The sequence below is a fragment of the Aptenodytes patagonicus genome, chromosome 7 (genome assembly GCF_965638725.1).
Source record: "Aptenodytes patagonicus chromosome 7, bAptPat1.pri.cur, whole genome shotgun sequence".
In the NCBI taxonomy this organism is placed as follows: Eukaryota; Metazoa; Chordata; class Aves; order Sphenisciformes; family Spheniscidae; genus Aptenodytes; species Aptenodytes patagonicus.
Genome location: NC_134955.1, coordinates 49,362,762 through 49,385,269, shown reverse-complemented (window position 1 = coordinate 49,385,269; position 22,508 = coordinate 49,362,762). Strand labels below are relative to the sequence as shown.

At 41.7% G+C, this 22,508-nt stretch overlaps 1 protein-coding gene across 24 annotated transcripts in view; it reads right to left on the bottom strand.

Moving 5' to 3' along the window:
• The window catches only part of NRXN3 (neurexin 3), a 1,062,297-nt gene that overhangs the window by 35,902 nt on the left and 1,003,887 nt on the right, over window positions 1-22,508 (bottom strand). For 16 of the 24 annotated variants that reach the window (XR_012995938.1, XM_076345216.1, XM_076345203.1 and 13 more), the window contains one exon: window positions 4,297-4,372. Coding sequence is in view for 21 of the 24 variants with exons in the window: in XM_076345216.1 (XP_076201331.1) it covers window positions 4,297-4,372 (76 nt within the window). In the remaining 3 variants the exon portion in view is untranslated. Of the gene's footprint in view, window positions 1-4,287; window positions 4,373-22,508 lie in introns of all 24 variants that reach the window. The other 8 variants (XR_012995937.1, XR_012995939.1, XM_076345202.1 and 5 more) reach the window with 1 other exon arrangement.

Genomic DNA, 22,508 nt, shown 5'->3' with positions numbered 1-22,508 from the left:
AATGGACATGCTTAACGGGAACAAAGGCAATAGTATGAGGAGACAGCAGCAGCTGCTGTCAGGAAAGCATAACTATAATCCTCAGGGCTTTGAAGTCTCAGTAAGATCAGATTGTAGGGGTGCTCCTCATTTGACTGGAAAGTGATAAACGCTTTCTTTCTTCACGATGGCTCAGTGCTTCCTAGTTAGGAGTAAAGATATTTCCCTTACAAACCTTTCATTCTCTGAGTGCAGCTGAGTGAGTGACCAAACTCCACCAGAGGGCTGTGTTCAAAAGCACAGGCTCGGGACCCTGGCTTCAGCTTTGAGGAACTTGAATATTTGAGCCCCAGATCTCCCCGGAACAGGCCAGAAGAGAGTCCTGTACTCATACCAGAGAAAAGCCTCGCGTTTCTGGCGCAGAAACCAGGTTTCCGAACCTGTACTGGGACAAGCAACATTTCCATACATAGTGATAAGAGAGGGACTGCTCTCAACTGTAAGTAAATGTTTCTTCAGGGCAGATGAACAGTTTTATGCCCTCTGTATCATTTACAGTAAGACATTCTGGGAGATCTAGAGATCTAAGGGTATCTAGGCTTGTCTGCAATAAGATGAATAGCAAGTATTTTTTTATCCCTGAACGTGCAATGGCTTCTTTTCATTATGTAAAATACAGATGGGTTTTGGATTCACAGCTGTCATTGCCACCACTTGTTAAAATAATTCCTCATGCATACATATGTGTCTATGGGGGATGCCTGCAGGCTACCTTGGTCAGGACAGGTCCTGTGACAGCTCCTAGCTTCTAAACAAGGGGATCTACAGAAATCCCAACAGAAATCACTTTTGGAAGAGGGGTACAGAGTGGTAGCCAGCCTGCTACAGCAAGTGTCTCAAGCTAGCCAGGAAAATCCTGAGGGGAGCAGAGCAAGGAAACTGCCTTTACACCATCTTCTTTTAAAGAGATGCAAGTATCCAGATGCAGATCGTATGCTTACTGAGATTCAGGTCTTGGATTCAACAGACAATCAGAATTAAGTGGCAATAAGACCTTACAAATGGTTCTCATACAATATTTAGCTTCAAAGAGGACATGATTTTCTGTCTTTTGAACTAATCTTTGAGTACACCAAAACCAAAGTCTTCAAAAGGACTCTGTAGGGTACTGCCTCTAATCCAGCACCAAGACCAAAGTAATATATTTAGATCTTGGGATTTGATTCTGACCCATATGAAATCTGAAAGCTTTTGATTTGCCGGGCAACATTCTCTGCTGCCCTTGTCTTGGTTATTGCACAGCAGGTTCATAGTGATCTATATCATATCTCACAGCTGTAGCAGTGAGTCCAGTAACCTTTGCATTACTGGACCATGGCACTGAGGGTGATGGAAGGCTAAGTCCTGATGTTTGGCAGAAACTCAAGAGCTTTAAAAGCTACACATTATCAGAGCAACAAAAAGGAGCCTGTGCTGGGTTAGGTTGTTCAGTTTTCAATTTGCTGCAAAAGGGATCAGGCAAGCCAGAAGGCAGCGTAAAATACACTGACCTGCCAACAGAACAGGATGAAGCAACTTCAGATGGGCCCAATTAAAAACAAAAAATTAAATTTAAAAAAGTCCAAACCCATACAATAGAAAATACAAGCAAGTTAATCCGGATCTTTTCTTTCCATCATGTATATATTTAAGTACCAGATCTTGGCGTATGGCCAGAATCCTGAGTTGGCTGGTGAAGTGTAAAGGCAAACATATCTGCTCAGCCAAGCCAGCACCACTGGATTTTGATAAGCCGGCTCAGATTGCTTTAGTGCTCCAGAGCAGAATGGGCTGCGTGAGTGCTTTGATACTGTCTGTATTGCAGACACTGTTCTACGTTCCCTGGATGCACTGGGAATGGAGACAATAAGATAGACAAAGAAACCTGAATGAGGAGCACCATAAACCTGCTACTTTTCCTTCTTATTATGATGAAATGAGCTAAGTTTATGCTTTTGGAGGAAAAAAGGACCTGCATATCCTCCTCCTTCTGGCGACTTTGTACACCAGTGCCTCGGAGAGCAGGAAAACTCAAATCTGGAAGTGTAAATTTCATCAGCAAGGACCATCTGGGAGACTTTTTTAACATATGATCAGGCTAACTTTTATTCTCAATGCCACAGTAATTCCCAAGAAAAGATTCAGATTTCAGTGGCTCATGCGGATCACCATCCTGGAGGAGGAGTAAGGTGCAACAAAAGATACTGGGTGAATTTTCAAGAATGTCTAGTAGTTTAGGAGAGTACCTTCAGCAGATTTTCAGCGAATCATATTATTTTACACAGCAGATATTCAAATGTCTGTAGGCACTTATAGCTGCCGACTGTAACGCTTAGCAGGATTTTCAAAGGCAAGTCATTTTTACAAATCCAGTTTGTACCTGTTTGTAGCATTAGGTTTCTAACAGGAGAGAGTTATTTTTAGTCTGGAAATGTTGCTCTAAAGCAGTCTGAAATTTCATGCTAAACATCCTGTTTTACCAAATTTCTCCTCAAACTTTGATTTTTCCACTGGCAGCACAAGCTGAAAACATTGTTATGACAATTTCTAGCCATTGAAGTAATTGTGATTTCTGCGTTGAAACATAAATGACAATAATGTACAAGAGAAGGAGTCTGATCAAGATCTCGTTTCCTCCTTTAATTGAAATACGTGGCAATCAGAATAAAAAACAAAATGAAGTCTTGAAATGTTAGTGAAGCTTTAATGAAATGATTCCTATCCATTCACTTGCGTATCAGTCGTGGTATATTAGTCCTTTTAGCATGGTCCTATTAATCTCATGTCTCACTTGCATGATAATCACTGTGCTGGCATTTCATTACTACCTTTATTTAAAATCCCAGTACCCACACTGTTTATGCTTCACAATCTAGTATTATTTGGACTGTTTTTCTGCCAGGTGGGGAGTTGAAAAACTCATATAGATCTGTGAAAAAAGAGATGGGAGTAAGCTGAGCTATCTGTTAGCATCAGTTGTTGTGTCACTGCCTTCCCTGCCACCACAGGGAAGTCAAGAGTACGGGTGGAAGTTCCCAGCTACAAGGCAACGCCAATCTCAGGTTACTGCAGGACCAAGTTCTACCAAAAAATGCGGGTACAGCATGACGAACTGAAAAGAAATATGAAAGCACTAGCCTTGGGTGAATTTTAATGTTATTATTGTATTAATCAAACGGCTTCAGGAAACTAGAAACAGAACATTTATAATGCTTTCTTGGGATTTTTTAAAAGAAAAAAAAATCATCCCCAATAAAACAAAGCAAAACCAAACAAAACAAAGCAAAACAAAAAAAACCCTAAACTATTTATATGTTTCACTTTTAAGGACAAAAAATTCTAACCAAACTTCCTCTTTTTCTTTTAAATGTACACAGAAATTCGATGATGTCTGTTCTCTATTATAGAAATGCTTAACTCATGGCAAGCCTCAAAAAAGAAGACTTGAAAAAGCCTGTAAGAAATAAAATAGACTGCAGTTGCCTGCTGGATATCACATCATATATCTCACCAGAAAGAAAAGCCATCAATTTATCAAAATGTATCTGAAAGGGAGAAGTTGAGTCAGTTCCACATGGCCAGTCCTTCTGACTCTTTAATGGATACATTTTGAAGCATCACTGCAGATAACAGGGCAAGAATTACGACTAATTTTGTTATGTTAGAACTATGTTTTGGTGCTCCCCAATTTCTTTGGGCTCACAGGAAACAAAATTAGTACAAACACATTACCATGTTAACTGTATTCAAAATCCCATGGACAAATGTATCCTTTTACAGTCCATCTTCAGAGCAATTAACAAAGATTAAACAATGCTAATAACCCATTATTGCTTCACTTTTATTTCTCTTCTGTTTTTCAAACATTCACCCTCCCCACTTCATAAATTTTTATAATTCGTCACATGCCACATTGATATTTTTGCTTTCCCACTGTGTCAGTGAAGTAACTGCTACAAACATGTGAACCATTAATTAGCTGGGATCACTTTCAGGAAGTTTGGCTTTCCATGCCAACAACTTTATATTAACCAAATAATGACTACACATCTGCATTTTGCTGTTGCCAAGTCCATGGGATCTGATGCTTGGCTGTATAATTTTTATTTTATATACAGTGTATATATACATAAGTGTATATATATACACATATACACACACATATATATACATATACAATTATATATGTATACATCCACACACATATAAATATATGTATGCATTGCTTTTTTGCAAATGAAATCAGAAAGCAAGCAAAACAAGACTGACCTGACTTACCTGTACTGGGCTCACAGTCAATGAAATCTTCATCATCACTGGAACATTCAGCTGATGAAACGATGTCATCCGTTGTCTGGCATGTGAAGGAAAGGAACGAAGGAAAAAGAACAGAGGAAAGAAAATATAAGATACTTGCAAGTCAAGAGGCTGTTAAGAGGCAGCCAAGTATCCTAGAAAAAAAAATATTTCAGAATTGTAACTTTTAAAATATTTAACTTGTACCAAGCATTCCAGATATGCCTGCGAATTTGTGCCCTCCATGAAGCTGGAGTCCCCTGTCAGACGAATAGTGCTTATCCTGTGCTGTTGAATATTTCAGGTGTGCACAGGTGCGGTGTGCCTGCCAGGCTGCTTAGGTTAGCAGGCGGATCGCACTGTGCTATTGAACACAACAAGTACAGCAGGCTACGACACCTGCTTGGCTGGCAAACCATCCTCCGACAGCCAAAGTAGATGTGTCCGGTTGGAACATGCTGGGCTCCTCGATAAATACCAATACGATGTAGGGCCAGCCAGAAGGCACCTACTGAGAGACTTACCATATGAGGCACGTTCAGGCTGAACATGCTTTCTGCAAAGAAAAACATACAAGATAGACTCAGACAATATGCATCACCCAGGCAGCTACCTGTACACTTCGCTGTGTTGCTAGATGCATCACTCTGAGGTAAAAGTAATTCCTGCTCTGCTAATGCACCTCTTGGGCTGGGAATCCTTTGTATTTACCCAGATAGTAAATATCTGTGCAACCCATTTGTTGCACGGTGAAGAACTGCTGCATGTGTCATTCATGCAACCTCACCTGCTTGCTTGCCAAGTGAACAGGGACGTGGCTGTGACTGGACTGACAGGCTGGAAAGTCTGGTTCTGAAAGGCTTAAACCAAACTGTGACTGTTCACGGCCCTTACAGGTTTCAGCACATTCCTTTGCATTTCCAGCTGGTGATATTTTATTTCTTTTTTTTTTTTTTTTTTTTTTCCTTTTTGCTGCTGGTCTAATTAATGAGCGGCATGTACTGCAGCATGTTAGAGAGAAGTGTACTGGTGTCTCTTCCCAGCAGCATCTCCTGCCTGTAATTGCTGCAATTAGTTGAATTAGTAATGCAGACCATTAGGGAGAGTCTGTGGCAGCCTCTGGACACAGGTTGTAACGTTCCTGCACACAGTACAAAATTACCCCAGCTCAGCAGCGCAGCATTGGCTCAGACCATGGCTTCTGCTGAAATTGTCTCCCTTAACAACTTTTCCTTGCAGAGAGCTGCCTATTCTGCTGAGCAGTAGGATCAGTGGGATGACTCCTGAAACAAACAGGAGGGTGGCTGTACTTCAGTACACTGTACTTTAGTACTTTAGTACTTCAGGTGAATATTCCTGGGAATCTCACATCATGACAAGCCTTCCAAAACCTTATTCCTGAAAAAGACTCTCCAGCTTTAAATAAGGTCTCCTTTACATTCCTATGTCTGCTATGGCTGTCTCCAACATGCTGCATGTTCTCTCTTCTCTTTGCATAAGTGTTCTGAGGTCTCAGTCTTTTCTTTAGCCTCCTGTGGTCCTAGCGCTAGCAAGTCCCTCTGTCCCCTGCCAGAAGGTCCTTGCTCTCCCCCCCTCTGTATTTGAGCTAAGGAAAAAACCAGAACTGAGCAGTCAGTCATAAAGATCAGATTGAACCTGACATTCCTTCACTCTTGATTTCAGTGGCTTAGAGTGAGCCAAGAAAGAAAAATAGGATTGGTCGACTGTAAATAAAAATTCTAAAAATAGAGTATCTGTAAAAAAACAGCCATGAAGTAAGGGAATCCCTATCATACGTGTTACTCAGTCTTACCCTGGCATTGCCATTTGGCAATGTTTTGTAGGATGCAATCTTGCAGTAGTCCCATGCTTAAATACTTTCATTAAATACCTTCATAACCTTGCCTCAATGGGGAGGCAAGATTAAAAGGAACTGGAGGGAACATGTACAAAGCAATTTCCTGCCTTACATGCTAAAGTCAGGTTTTTAGCATCTTCTTTCAGTCATAGAAAACAGAATAACACTTGAAATCCTGGTGACTTCTCTCTTAAAACAAAATGTCTTTAAAAGTTTGTTCAGTGAGAGGTCAAGAAAGGAGGAATGCACAAAATATAAATTTACTTTCTAAAATTCTTCTGGTCCTGTCACATATATTTTATAAAGCATTATTTATCCCGAAGGATACCAAATCACTTTATAACTTATACAAACAGTGATCATATCCTCCAACAGTGAAATGCAGCTGTCCCTGGGTAGAAAGATATTAGTTTTTAATTGCACCACTGTAAAGTAATTTAGCACAATAAATCAACAAAACTATACTGCAAGAAATTTAAGTAGGTGAAATGTAGCTAGTGAAACTGGAGATGTATATTACAGTTGTCTAAAGCATCTGTAAAAGAGTGTTAAGGATAGCACTATGAATAAAGAATAAATCATCCATCACTACTAGAAGACCTTCCTCAGACAGTGCTAAGACCCTGGCAATTGGTTTTGATTTCCAGGTTGAATTTAGAGCATGTGGATTTTGCTCCTAGTTGAAGATCTGACAATTCACATGTAGGGTCTCACAGAAGAATAGTGATGGTTTACTTCAAGTAGGAAATAAACATAAAAATTATAACTGTGTGGTTGTCACTTATCAACTGCTATACCTATCCACTTACCCACTTACTTGCTCATATCAAAGGGCTTCATACAACATTAACTTGGAATCAGATTCAATTGAATTGACAATGTGATTCAGTATTTGTAAAGAATAAGGAGTTCCTTTATAACTCTTTTTTTCCCCTCTTGCTTATTAGGGGCATCATATGAAACCAGAAAGGTAGCATGCCCAGAAAAAAACAGGTGATATTTATTTACACAATGTTGGGGTTTTTTTTTTGTTTTGTTTTTGTTTTTTTTTTTTAAACTGGGGAACTTGCAACAGGATACTGGTAGGTAATAATAAAGGTTTAGATGCATTTTGGATGTGACGGCCAAATTAAAGGTAAAAACATCCATTCAGAGCTATTAAATACCCCATACCTAGCTTGGGAAGTTCCTGTGCCACAGACACTGAAGACCAAAGAAGTATCACTATTTGCATTGTCCTGTTCAGGACTCTCTCCCCAAGGCCCCATGCATGGCCAGGGCCAGCAGCAGGGCGCTGGGCGAGGTAAGCCTCTGTGGCCTCCCAGCCACTCTTGTGCGTGACTGATCCTGAACATTGGGGGATGAAGAATTTTGAAGCCAAGATGAGTTCTGAGCAGGAGCTAAAAAGTCATGAAGCCTGGCTCTTGATCAATTTCCCATCTAATAAGCAGCTTAAGGACAGCACATGCAACGTATTTATGCTGCACTCTTAGATACATGTTCTAGATTTCGTTCTATAAAATCCTCATGCAGCTTGTCTTGGTTCTGAACAGAAAAGGGCACAGTCGGCCAGACTCAGACAAAATGCAAATGTGTGATGTGCAGTACTCACCAACCCTGCCAACTCTGACCTGTATCTGCACTTTTTCACGACTGGTTCCACACTTGATTCTATCAATTAATATCTGTCCTTTTCTCCCCATCTCCACTGCATCCTATTTCCCCTGATATTCCAGTTTTTCTTGCTCTGTGATTGCTGTTTATCCCATGCTGCTGATTTTGTATGTATAAAAATGAGGGTTAGAAAAAGAGAAAAACCTCCAGAAGTGGTGTTAGACTGAAGTCAAGGTCATTAACAAGATCTCTAGAAACCACAGAAAAGATAAGTACACTAATCTGTCTTGCCATTTCCTATCTTGTATTTTTAATCTCAGTACTTTCCATCACAACTCATCACTGATTTTCTAGTTCCATCACATATTGGTTTTCCATGCACCTTCCGCTCAGATACCAACATCTGAATCATCCCAGAGGAATAAAGCTATTTCAGTGAGAAACAGCAGCAAATTCCTGACCACAGAGACAGAGTCGAGGAAACCTCCAGAAGACCATAACTTCTTGTAACTAGAACCTGTACCTTTTAAAACCCTCCTGGAGCTGACAATTTTCACTGGATGATTATTAAACTTGCTGCTTCCACAAGCTCACTAGCCTTCTCCAAGACAGGAGAGGCTAGTGAGCAGCGACACCAGAAATCTCTCCACCATCATTTCTTCTCATCAGAAATGTCTCACTGTGAGGCAGTAAGCAAAACTAGCTATTCCATTTCTGATTTCCTTTCCCCATTTTTGAAATGGGGCTCCCCCATTGGGGAGGTAAACGGATTAATTCTTTAGTGTCTGCCCAATGATCTGGAGATGGTAAATGCTAAACATTCTTATGTACAGGCAACATGATAGTAAAGAAACTTCTCTGTATGCTATGATGGAAACAACGTTTGTGTTTTCATTGGTAAGAACATGAGAGAGAAAATATTTTTCTATTCCATATATTAGCTAAATTCTATATTAAAAATAATAATTCATACTATACCATTTTAAAATATGTATTTCATTTTTAAAGAATCCCAGCTTTGAAATTACTTGGCCCTGTATTAAAGGCCATAAAACTAAAGATAGGTATTATAATAACTTTCAATAAAATCTCTCTCTGGCAGGAACCCTTTTTATTCCTTCCTCTGAAAGATTTTTTATGGCATTTATATTATTATTTTTTCTCTCCCTCTCTCTAGTGTTTAATGAAATTGCCTTGGAATAAAACCAGGGTAGGAGAAAGTGCTAAACTCTGAGTCCACCCCGGAGGATTTATGGGCATATTTACCTTCAAATTCTTTCAATTTCACTGAATTGGCTCCCCATTCCTTTCCATGAATTATTAGTTCTGTAATCACCTCCTCCTAATTATTCACTCTAAAGGCCTCTTCAATCTTGCCACGGTGATGGTTCCACATCTTTGTTCATTACCCTGTACGTACTGGTGTGGGATGTAAAGCACAAGGAGAGTTGAGATGGTGTGGCAAGAGCTGCTCAGGATGACTCCATTCCTGTCCAATCCTTCCAAACACCCAAAGCCCTAATTTATGTGTCAGATCCACAACCTTTGCTCCTTTGTTCTACACAAAATGACAGGTGCTGAATCTTCCTTTTCCCACCGCAAAGTTTTTTGACACCTTGCTCTTTGGGTGCACCATTATTTGAGAAAGATTAAGCATGCTGGGTAAAATAAGTCCTGTCACAGAACAGCTTTATGAAATTATAAATAACGCACCCAAGAATGATGGAGTTCTCACTTCTAGTGGGACAGAAAAGACAAGGACCCATAAATTCAAACCCCAGACAAATTCCTCCAGAAGTACATACTTGGCAGTTGCTTCACTCAGTAAAGTAGGATTCAGTTTTCCTACTTGCCCTTTGCTTGAAACTCTTCTGCACACTGAACACATTACTTCCAATTCAACACCGTTATTTGAAAGCAACACTTAATGCTTTGTTGCAAGAGAAGTGTAAATCTCTTTGCCACCAAGGAACCGCAATTTACAATCCTTCTTGAAATATGACCACCACAAAATGCCAGGCACAAATATCTTCCCAACAGTGGAGAAATACAGTTGTATTAATCTAAGCAGTGCATTTGCCTTTCACACCTAAAATGTACAGAGCTGAAACTCAACAAACTTTTCTTAAATCCGACCATTTGACTCCCTCCACTGCTCCCATACTGCTGTATTTTCTAAATATCTCAAATTTATTATGGAATATGGACAATGTACTGACTTCCATGCATAACAGCATACAGTACAAATGCTCCCCCAGAATGGCAAAATGTTAGTGATGCTGTTCTGTCTTCCAGAAACCAAGATGTTTCTTGGCAAAGAACAGGCTCAAGACATTTGCTGCCTTGCCAAAAGAAGATAGCAGAGGAAGTGTCTGTCTCATTAGGTGTCATTTCTAGCTTGAATACCTCAACCTTTTGTACTTTGATAACTGGGCTTTTTAAAGAACTTGTATTCTGTTCACACTACTCCAATTAAATGGGAATCCTTCATCTGTCCTTTCTACACCTTATATTTGTTTCTCACTTTCTATTTAATCTTTATTTGCAAAATACCCTGGAGTTCATTACAGTATAGCAGACCTGAGAGACTCAGCCTGGACAAATCCAAGCTACTACATACAGATAGAAAGAACCTGCATACAAATGGGAAAATATTAGAAATGTTGTGAAAATCATAATGAGGTATTATAAAAGAAGCTGCAATTTGGGACTGTATAAACTTTTAAGGAGAGTGCTGGAAGGGTATTAATACTCTCCAACTCATTAGCACTGGATAGTACAACTTGTATTTTCTTATCACGGCACAGACACAGCCACAAAAATATGCCCTTTGGACCCCCACATACTGATGCTGAGGTTGTGTCTGCCTCTGCAGAGGCAACGCATCAAAGAACGTGAAACTATTAATTTTTCTTCATATAGCTCATTTGAGGTGAAAACAAAAACAAGAGGGCCAAATCCTCTGTTGGTTTAAATTGGCATTGATTTCAACCAGGCTACAACAATTTACAGCAAGAGAGCATAGCTCATTACGTTTAGTTTTGGACAATTCAATGCCAAAAGATTTAAGAGTAATTGGAGGCAATTCAGAGAAGAGCCACTGAAAAGATGAAAGAAATGGAAAGATGTATGAATAAGACAGGCTTAGCAAAACTAAACACCAGAGCTTGACTTAACAAGGACTAAAGGTATGATAAATGTCTACAGGTGTCACAAGGGTGTAATAAACATCAGGAAGGAAGATGAACCATTTAGGGTGCTTCAAAAAAGTAGTGGATAAAATTAAGCCAAAAAAAATTTAGGATGACTTTCAGCAAGACAAATCTCAATAGTGATCTTTATTAACTATGGAGAAGTCTCCCCAAAGAAATACCAGAAACCACCAGTACTGAGATTAAGCAGTTGCCCAAGCCATTCAGGTGTGAATACCATTAGTGTATATGCCCTAGTGGGGAAGAACCCGCCCCATCTATCTTCAGTCCAATCTAATTAACTCTAAATCAATTTGGTATTTGCATCCTCTTCATCACTATGTAGTATACACACATCATTATGCATTTCTCTCTGTCATTCCAAAGCAGGCGGTAAAGCTATCCAGCAAAGCCTTTCAGCTAGTTGTACTCGGAGCAAGAAGATATCACTGTTGTAGACCTGTCCAGACCATGGGAACAAATCCATCCTTGTGTTCCCAGGACCCTGACTGGCTGGGAGCTGGTAGGTAACCAGCAGGCATGTACCCTTCAACAGTAGCCCAGAAAAAGTGCATTTCCTGGCTGCGTGTTCCTGGCTAGACACAAAAGCTGACTTGTTGTCAAATTATATCATTAAGTAGGGATCATGAGAGAGCTACCCCTTAACAAAATCAGCTATTTGTCCATTACTATGGCAGGCAAGAGATTAAGTAACTGGCCAGTTAAGTAAGAGAAAGCAAAAAATAATCCCCCAATTGTGTGTCAATCCAGAGTCATGGGCAGTCATGTTTAAAAAGAGCCTTGAAAGCTGAATTAGTCCTTTGAAAACCAAAAGCCTGTCTCAATAGAATCAATAGTTCATTAAGACTGTAAAGCCTGACTTTTCTTGACCAGGTTTGATGCCACATTTCAGGGACTTTGTTCTGCGCCTAAGCTGTACAAAGACAATGGGGGAAAAACATGTTTCTGACTTTTGTTTCCGTCTGCTGGCAGTGGGAAGGGTGATGATGTTGCGAGGGGTGTGAGCAGAGAGAGAAAGGGAGGGAGGGCAAAGAGGGGAGAAAGGGAAGTGGGGAGGATTAATCCGTCTGTTGTTCAAGGCACCCTGACGGGGAAAGAGAAGTACTGAACCACAGCAGCTTAACCCAACTTCAATGTACCTTCCCAAAAGCAGAAGGAATGTAATGCTACGTGGTGTTCTGCTGATAAGCAAATCCTTCTAAATCCTTTCAATTTATTTCTTGGCCTGAAGAAATTACATACTATTTAGGATCTAAATAAATAAATAAAATTTCATCTCTGGGAATCTAGATTGGTTGTTTATTGATTACGTATGCACACAGAGTCACTTGCTTTTCTGTTTCTTTCCTTTCCCAGTAGAACAGTGCTCCTTTCATCTTGATGTGGTAAAGGATCAACTGACAAGTCTTTTCCAAACTATTCAGTGTAACCCTTGAGATTTGCAAGAGTTTTGGACTGGACTGTGAAATATAATTTCTTGGCTTAAACACAAAAGATACAGCTCTGGCATGAGAGAGGACTCTTTTCCCCACCCTTATCAACCTACTGCTCCGTTCCACGTGCATTTGCCTGCTTCTAAAGAAGCACCTTGAAGACGAAAGTTGTGTGTCTATACACTGAAGTCATTATATGAGTATAGTGCCTCTCAGAGTAATCACACAGGAAGAATTTCCACGCTGAGTGTCTTTTACATCATTTGATACAGCTTGTTCCCCTTCCCTATTATATTTTTACTTCTTATTGAAACAAACTTGTCAGTTGAAACAGAAACCATCAGCCCTCTGTTTTAAGCATAACCCCAGTTATGCAGATGGTGGTGATGCTGGTGAAAACTCCAGAAGAAAGGTACACTACATGTACCGCCATTAACTAAATTAACTAGAATCATAGAATCGTTAAGGTTGGAAGAGACCTCTAAGATCATCAGGTCCAACCGTCAACCCAACACCACCATGCCCACTAAACCATGTCCCTAAGTGCCTCATCTACACGTCTTTTAAATACCTCCAGGGATGGGGACTCCACCACTTCCCTGGGCAGCCTGTTCCAATGTTTAACCACTCTTTCAGTAAAGAAATTTTTCCTCACATCCAATCTAAACCTCCCCTGGCGCAACTTGAGGCCATTTCCTCTTGTCCTATCACTTGTTACTTCGGAGAAGAGACCGACACCCACCTCGCTACAACCTCCTTTCAGGTAGTTGTAGAGAGCGATGAGGTCTCCCCTCAGCCTCCTTTTCTCCAGGCTAAACAACCCCAGTTCCCTCAGCCGCTCCTCAGAAGGCTTGTTCTCCAGACCCTTCACCAGCCTCGTTGCCCTTCTCTGGACACGCTCCAGCACCTCAACGTCCTTCTTGTAGTGAGGGGCCCAAAACTGAACACAGTATTCAAGGTGCGGCCTCACCAGGGCCGAGTACAGGGGCACGATCACTTCCCTAGTCCTGCTGGCCACACTATTTCTGATACAGGCCAGGATGCCATTGGCCTTCTTGGCCACCTGGGCACACTGCCGGCTCATGTTCAGCCAGCTGTCGACTAGTACCCCCAGGTCCTTTTCCACCAGGCAGCTTTCCAGCCGCTCTTCCCCAAGCCTGTAGCGCTGCATGGGGTTGTTGTGGCCGAAGTGCAGGACCCGGCACTTGGCCTTGTTGAACCTCATACAATTGGCCTCGGCCCATTGATCCAGCCTGTCCAGGTCCTTCTGCAGAGCCTTCCTACCCTTGAGCAGATCAACACTCCCGCCCAACTTGGTGTCATCTGCAAACTTACTGAGGGTGCACTCGATCCCCTCATCCAGATCATTGATAAAGATATTGAACAAGACCGGCCCCAGTACTGAGCCCTGGGGAACACCGCTCGTGACCGGCCGCCAACTGGATGTAACTCCATTCACCACAACTCTCTGGGCCTGGCCGTCCAGACAGTTTTTGACCCAGCGCAGAGTACACCTGCCTAAGCCATGAGCAGCCAGCTTCTCTAGGAGAATGCTGTGGGAGACGGTGTCAAAGGCCTTGCTGAAGTCCAGGTAGACCACATCCACAGCCTTTCCCTCGTCCACTAGGCGGGTCACCTGGTCATAGAAGGAGATCAGGTTGGTCAAGCAGGACCTGCCTCTCATGAATCCGTGCTGGCTGGGCCTGATCCCCTGGTTGTCCCACTCATGCCTTGTGAGCGCCCTCAAGATAAACCGCTCCATAATCTTCCCTGGCACCGAGGTCAGGCTGACAGGCCTGTAGTTCCCCGGATCCTCCTTCCGGCCCTTCTTGTAGATGGGCGTCACATTGGCAAGCCTCCAGTCGTCCGGAACCTCCCCTGTTAACCAGGACTGCTGATAAATGATGGAGAGCGGCTTGGCAAGCTCCTCCGCCAGCTCTCTCAGCACCCTTGGGTGGATCCCATCCAGCCCCATAGACTTGTGAGTGTCCAGGTGGCATAGCAGGTCATTAACTGCTTCCTCTTGGATTATGGGGGGTTCATCCTGCTCGCTGTCCCTGTCTTCCAGCTCAGGGGGCCGAGTACCCTGAGGATAACTGGTCTGCCTGTTAAAGACTGAGACAAAGAAGGCATTGAGTACCTCAGCCTTTTCCTCATCCTCGGTGACAACGTTGCCCCCTGCATCCAATAAAGGATGGAGATTCTCCTTGGCTCTCTTCTTGTCATTAATATATTTGTAAAAGCTTTTTTTGTTGTCTTTAACGACAGTGGCCAGATTGCGTTCTAGCTGGGCTTTTGCCTTTCTCATTTCCTCTCTGCACCACCTAACGAGATCCCTGTATTCTTCTTGAGTCGCCTGCCCCTTCTTCCACAAGCGGTAAACTCTCCTTTTTTTCCTGAGTCCCAGCAAGAGCTCCCCGTTCAGCCAGGCCGGCCGTCTTCCCCGCCCGTTCTTCTTATGGCATATGGGGACAGCCTGCTCCTGCGCCTTTAAGGCTTCCTTCTTGAAGATCGTCCAGCCTTCCTGGACCCCTTTGCCCTTCAGGACCGTCTCCCAAGGGACTCCCTCAACCAGCATCCTGAACAGGCCAAAGTCTGCCCTCCGGAAGTCCATGGTTGCGGTTTTGCTGGCCCCCCTCCTTACTTCACCAAGAAGCGAGAATTCTACCATTTCATGGTCGCTAAGCCCAAGACAGCCTCCGACCACCACATCTCCCACCAGTCCTTCTCTGTTAGTAAACAGCAGGTCGAGCGAGGCACCTCCCCTGGTAGGCTCACTTGCCAGCTGTGTCAGGAAGTTGTCTTCCACACACTCCAGGAACCTCCTAGACTGCTTCCTCTCTGCCGTGTTGTATTTCCAGCAGATGTCCGGGAAGTTGAAGTCCCCCATGAGAACAAGGGCTAGTGATTGAGAGACTTCTGCCAGCTGCTTGTAGAACGCTTCATCCGCCTCTTCATCCTGCTTGGGTGGGTGGTCTATAACAGACTCCCAGCAGGATATCTGCCTCGTTGGCCTTCCCCCTCATCCTTACCCATAAACACTCAACCATATCATCATCACAATCGTTGAGCTCTAGACAATCGAAACACTCCCTAACATACAGGGCCACCCCACCGCCTCTCCTTCCTCGCCTGTCCCTTCTGAAGAGTCTATAGCCATCCATTGCAGCACTCCAATCATGAGAGTCACAAATATAGTGCTAAATAGCATAATCCTAAAAATTAAGCCATTACAGCTGAACCCACAACAACTCCCACCCTGAAATCAGTGACAGCTGCTGGAAGGACAAAACTGCTGAAATTCAGGCACTGCTCAGAAGTTTGGCTTTTTGAAAATCACATTAATTTACACAGTGTTGTTTCCCAATGCTTGTCCAAGAGTCTTCAAATGGAAGACATATTTATTTTAGGAAATGCTCTGAAAATAGTTTCAGAGTGGTCTCCCATGTGTAGTGACCCCCTCTCAGAAGAACTGACAACCAGCCAAATGCACCAGGCAGCACAGGCTTCAACCTCCCCCTCTCCTCAGCATCTGCTTAAAGCAGGACACAGGAAGCAAAAGCTGAACAAAAATTTTCAGAGGTATGTAGGAAAAAGCCAGCCTGTTGCCAGAGTTCAGCATCCTGCTGGTGTAGACCCTAGTCCCTGATGCACACAGTCTGATGTATTAACTTAAACTGCCACAGAAATAATTTTATTAATCTTCTGGGCTATGAACTACACTTGCTGAAGAACAAACACATTATCTACTTCACCAGCAGAAGGGCAGGGCAGACTGCTGGGGAGCAGCAACTTCTTATATTGCCCCAGTCCAAATTGCCAAGGACACTGAATCAGAGCCCTCATGTTGCTTGATTTTATATTCCTGATATTGTCATAAACTCACTGACGTCAGGAAAATTGCCTCCTTTCCTCATGCTTCTGTTTATACTGCTATAAAAAGGGGAGAAAACAACTTCTCAGCTTACTTGGCATACAATCAGAATTTTAGTAAACATTTTACATTCTCAAAGCAAAGCCCAAGTAAAGAAAAATCCTTATATTTAGTAAAGGGAAGCCTATGTTTCAGAAAGTTAGAGACTCAAATGATCTGAGATGAATCAGCTGCCCTTTGAAGACTCAGCCTCTAGTAAGAGTAAATGGGTTTTCTTTGCGTGCTAGCTTGCACTTAATAACTGTGTCAGAAGAATATTTTTCATTTACACTTTGCTCCTTTACTGGAAATCAATATGTCATTTGCTGGCATTTTCTCCTGGACATCTTTATTAAACTTGTCTTTTCTTCCTTGGAGGGGAGGGAATTGTATTTGATTTTGTTCTGTTATGGATTGGATCACTCTGAGCAAGAAATAAATAACTAAGTACAGCACAGTAGCTTTAATGACAATCTCTTAAGCCTCAAAATCTGCACACCATGTTGCACTCCCCCCAACACGATTTAAAAGAAACAAATCTGTAAAGAAAGGTTACTATGTAGCGAAAAGGCAGACACATATACAATTTAACTGGCATTTCTATTTCTGTGTTCATTAATAAACCCAGATAAGTCCTGTTTCTATTTTTAAAGCAGTACTCCTATTGCCATAGTACCTAGTGCTGGGATCTCACAATCTCTTACAAATGAGGCTTAATGAGAAATTAGAGATATTGGAGACCTTCTCCCAGCAGACATCTTTCACTGGAGAAAAACTGAGCATGTTCACGTGTTTATCACTCATGGCAAGTGACAGTACGGCCTAATAGGTCGCACCCAATCTGCAAAAGCCGAAGCACCACACCAGCCCACAGCATCCCTCCCAGTATCAAATGGGAAACGATTGGTAAGCCAACCCCAGGGGATGCACAGCAATCACAGTCATTTTCTTAACTTGGGAAGTTCTTTGTCTCCTCCCCTGCTTCTCTCAATTTCTGCTACTCATTATTACATAGGCCACAAAAAGTTGGCGTATGTAATGGTAAAATTCATAAAGGATAAAATACCCTGTTCTATCGTCCAAACCGTGGCATTAAAATCTAATGTGACAGGGTATGTTATTCATAAAGTAACAATAAACATAATCACTCTGAATAAATGTGCCTTAAAACAACTTCTGCAATTATTGTAAGTACCTCTGAGTCCAATAAGATAAACATCTATCTTTGAATATTTGCATTAATGTACTAGACTACTCTTTCCAGACAAATATTCCTCTTTCTCTCCAAACATTAACACACACTTAGAAAATGGCATTTAAATACTTCTACTCACAGGATTCACACATTAACTCACAAGGGGAAGGGGGTTGCCACACACATTTAAATGCAGAATTAATATAATGCAGAATAAACAGATGCAGAATACACCCTGGCCCACTAGGTACACATCAGCACCTAGCACTACTCCCTGAATAACATATATACAAAACAGTTAACAAAGGAAAACAGCCACTAAATATCTATATATAAGCATATACACAGCATACCTGCTAAAAGAAAGCCATAAATAGTTTTAGTCTATAAACAATAAGAAAGTTCATAAACACAAAGAAGGTCACAAAGGTGGCTTTGGTAGAACACAGATTTCCCAGGAGCAGTGACAGCCTCTTAACCACAAGTCCTTCCTCTCTTAATATAGGATATAAATGATTGTCAGCAGCTAGTAGAGAAACATCTGTATACACAACAGAAAGTATATATTACCATTAACTTATTGACACACTAACATATTAACATTATCAGGGTCAAATCTAATAAAAATGATGTTAAACAGTTCTAGACATTATTCCATCCAGGAATACCTCTGCCAAATACTTGATGCTTAAAAATAATGCTTTGCTATCATTAGCCTTTTTTCTTTCTTTTTGATACGTGAATAGACTAACAACTTTACTGGGGGGATAGGGATCTGACTTCACACCACATGTTAGCAAAAACCAGGTAACAAAAAAATAAACAAACAACCTAAATCAGTCCCACCACCAACAGGAATCATGGGGGGAAACTTAGGTAAGTTGGAGACAGAAGTTTACACATTCTTCTCTAATCTTAACTTAAACAAGGAAAGAGATCTACAAAATACTCCCATCATATATCCATCATCTTAAAAAACATACTTGGTCCATCAAGTATTGATGAAGCCAGGTAAACTTCAACCTCCTGAGCTGCTGAACCTAACAATGCCTCCTGGGATCCCATTAAATTTGAACTGAACTTCACTTAAATGCCACATCAAGTGCAAATGGTTGTCATGCAAGAAAATTCTGTCATTGGGTAGGCAGACTCCCATGCACAACAAACATGGTGAACACTTATCCCTGCTGGGTTTCTTTGCAGCCCCTGCCTAATCAGAACATTTGCTCTCCGTGATGGATAAGAAGGCCATTTTCCTTGCTTATTTATTTAGCGCTCTCTTGAGTTTGATTAACTGTAGTAAAGGCAAATCAATCTTTTGTGTTTGTGTAAAATGAAAAAAAGGAACAAAGTTAGCTTTAATGGCCCAATAGATGCTCAGCTGGAATGCACTTACCGAGCGAGAGAATTAGACAAAGGAATTCAGGCAGCTTTAAACACCACAGGGAACATGCTGAGATCATCTATACTTCTACCTGTTTAAAGGGAAAAAACCAACCCCACCCCATACCCAGTGAAGAGGCTTTCTGTTTCTCTGCAATTCTGTCTACCAAGGCATCAAGTACTACAGGGTTTTTCTCTTGTGTCCTTCAGACTTCCATGGCCAAAGCTGGGAGATGCTAGGAAACAAGTATCCAAAGGAACATTGTCAGAAGGAAAGGACATGAAGCTCTAAATCCATGAGAATACTTCCTCCACTGTCAGTAAACTTGCCTCTAAACTCAGATTTGTTGTAATGTAACATTTTTGACATCAGTAACCTCTCGTAAGGATTGTAAGATAGCATGAAATTCATGACCAGTATGAAATGAAGAAGCTTCTGCGTAACGAATTTGAGTGAGATACTTATCATTTCAAGGTAGCACTCTGAGAAAGTCTTTCTCTCATATATTCTAATTATAGTGTTGACAACAGTGGAAATCACAAAAGAAACTGCCTGATTTTATGCAATGCCCGCTAAAAGCCTTCAGTAATATACAGAAATACTCAGGCCTTCCAGACTATGGACAGCCAAGTATTAGCCCACAGAGAATTTAACCTCAGTCTTAGCAATGCATAAAACAGGACAGCTTGACTAGGATGGAGCCAAAATGTAGCAAGAGGTATTTGTCCCCATATCCGAAGTACTCCAGTCCCTGAATGGACAGATGAAAGTGTGTGCATAGGTTTCTTGCTACATCAGTTTCAGCCTTTTAACAGGAATTAAAAAAGCAGAAAGAATCCAACCATCCTTGTTCTAAGACAAAGTTTGATGCTCCCTTGCTATAACAGCTATAGCAACAGCTTTGGGTTGATGGTATGTCTCTAGTCTCTCCTGGGAGGAAACAAGTTCACTTTCCCTTAAAATTCCTTTCTCTATGGTATCATTATTGTAGCTTCACTTGTGCTATCCAGAAACAAGTCATAGAAGCCACTGACATTAAAAGGTGGTGCCTTCTGGCATTTTTACCACTTAATTTTCAGACTTAGGCCCTACTCACACTAGAGAGCTTACTGGCATTACAGCCATGCCGGCATATCCAAGTTGGCAGAGCTGCTCCCTTTAGATCCAGCGATGCTGACAGAAGAAGGGTTTTTGCCGGCAGAGTTACACCACCTCTGAGTGCTGCAAGCTAAGCTGACAAAAGTTGGCACAGTTATATCCATATCAGGCTTTTGACTGGCAGCAGCATGCAAAATTAAAGCATGTGCATTTTTGCACTCTGGACACTGCAGCGACGTTGACAGAACTTTGGAGTATAGCACTGTAGTATTCTGAAATGCTTCAGACGGCAAAACAGTTTTTAAAGAATCCTGTAATTGTCTCCGCAGTTGTTGGTAGGCATATAGCTTCCATAACTGAAGCCAGGAATTTGCAAGAAAAAGACTGCAGTCAATGGGGGTTTTTTGGACTCAGAGATCTCAAGGTCAGAAGGGTCCATTATTTTCACCTAGTCTGATCTCCCATTTTACACAACTGTGGAGTTACACAGAAGAGCCGAGTGCCAGGACACCTCTGCCACTGATTTGCAATGACCCTTGGGGCAGTTAACCTGTCAGCACACCATGGCTTCATTTTTAAGATAGTGAAGATGTAAATGTTTATAAGCTGCTGTGTGAATACTTGGAGGAGAGTGCTCTGTAAAGCATCGATGGAAGATACCGTGATTGTATCCAGTTGTTTATATTTTGTGAGCAGAAAGACTCACACGGTCAAAATGGAACTCACATATGGACTGCGTTATGCGGGGCTGAGGTAGGAGGGACCTAAGAAATACTCCACTCTCTTTAGTGTTTCTGAAATGAGATAAAGTACTGGATATGACTGCACAGTCCTACAAACTGGGACTCCTGCGTGAGAAGGAAAGGAACTTCCTGCAAATTCTCCTGATCGGTGGAGAAAACCTGCAGCGCACACCTACAGAAATAAACAGCCATTCATCACCAAAGGCAAACAACTCTCAGAAAAACAGCCCTGCCACGGTGGACTACCAGCACTCATTCCATCAGAAAGCAAACCTTGCTTTCAGACAAAGCACAGCTTTTCCAGCAGGTGCAGAGAAATGCTCTGTAACCTCTCTACCGGGTGGCTTTGAACCTCAGCACCTCATAGGTAGTGGAACAAATTGCCTGGCTGGTCCCAGGACATCCCATGTACCCAAGTCTCCCACTTACCCACAATGTGCAAATGATCGAAACAAATGCTACAATCTGACACCATGGAGCTCTTGACAGCTGTCAACTCATTAAGTTCTATTCACTGGCTTCCCACCTCCTTGCCAATGTATTACATAAATTGCTTTTTAGCTGGCAGCCTTTCCCTTTGCCTGAAACCAGTTTGCACTGAGCATGTTTAAGTCCATTGTTTTTTTTAAAAAATGCATTTATTCCCTTCCCTTTGGTGATTTGCCTTGCTTTGCAACAGTTTGAATGGGCTGCAGGATACTGCTTCATTATCAAGCTGCAACTGGAAATGAATATTTTATAGCAGCTGAACAGAGGTTTGGCTGTAAATGACTATATCCTAATTAAACAAAACAAAAGAAGACAGAAAGAAAAATGAATTTAATTAATGAAATATTGATGCAATTTACAGACAAAGGCCTTCCCATTTAGAAGGGAATTCCTGCAATGTGAATTTTATAGAAAGAGTTGGAGGTTCGCTACCTCCTTCTTCATTTATCTAGTGATGTTTATCATATTTCATTTTTGCCTTTTTCAGCCTCTTCAGAATGCCTGAAGGTATGTCTGGTATCTGTCCATACGAAGTCACAGATGCAAGTACTCCAAATGCAAATATATACTTATAATGACTGTGCATTAAGAACATGTAAAAACAGAGCACAAGTGTAGTCATGCTAGCTCAAACTCCATCTAAGCCTTGATTCCTGCCTCTGGCATTAGCCAGTTATTTATGCTTGTTCACAGAGAAAGGATAAACACAAGAGAAACAGGCAGAAGTACTTTTCTCTCACACATGCTAATTGGAGTGGCAAGCATCAGTTAGGAAGTGGTTATACCTGCATCTTTATGCTGCATAGATTTTGTATTTCATAGTTCTTAATGGGCTGTTCTACCACAAACTGGCATATTAGCTTTTAAAATCTATTTATGTTTTTTTCTACAATATCGTATGGCAGTGAGTTCCACATTTTGTGTAAAAGTATTTCCTCCTGTTTGATCTCAGCCTGCTGCTGCTTTATTTCACTCCTCAATCCTTCTTGCATGAGAAACAGTAAGCAGTCATTTCCTAGTCACAATTTCTCTGCACCATTTTGATTTTAGAGACCTCTATTACCACCATTTGGTTACCGATTTTTCAGCCTGAAGAATGCCAGCCTATTTAACCTCTCCTCGTGTGGAAACCACTGCATACCCTTGATCATCCCTGCTAATCTCTTCTGCAGCTTTTTTAGTTGTCATAGATCGGTTTTCGAGAGCTGATGGCCAAAACTGAGTGCAGCACAGAAGGCAAAGCACAACAGAGATT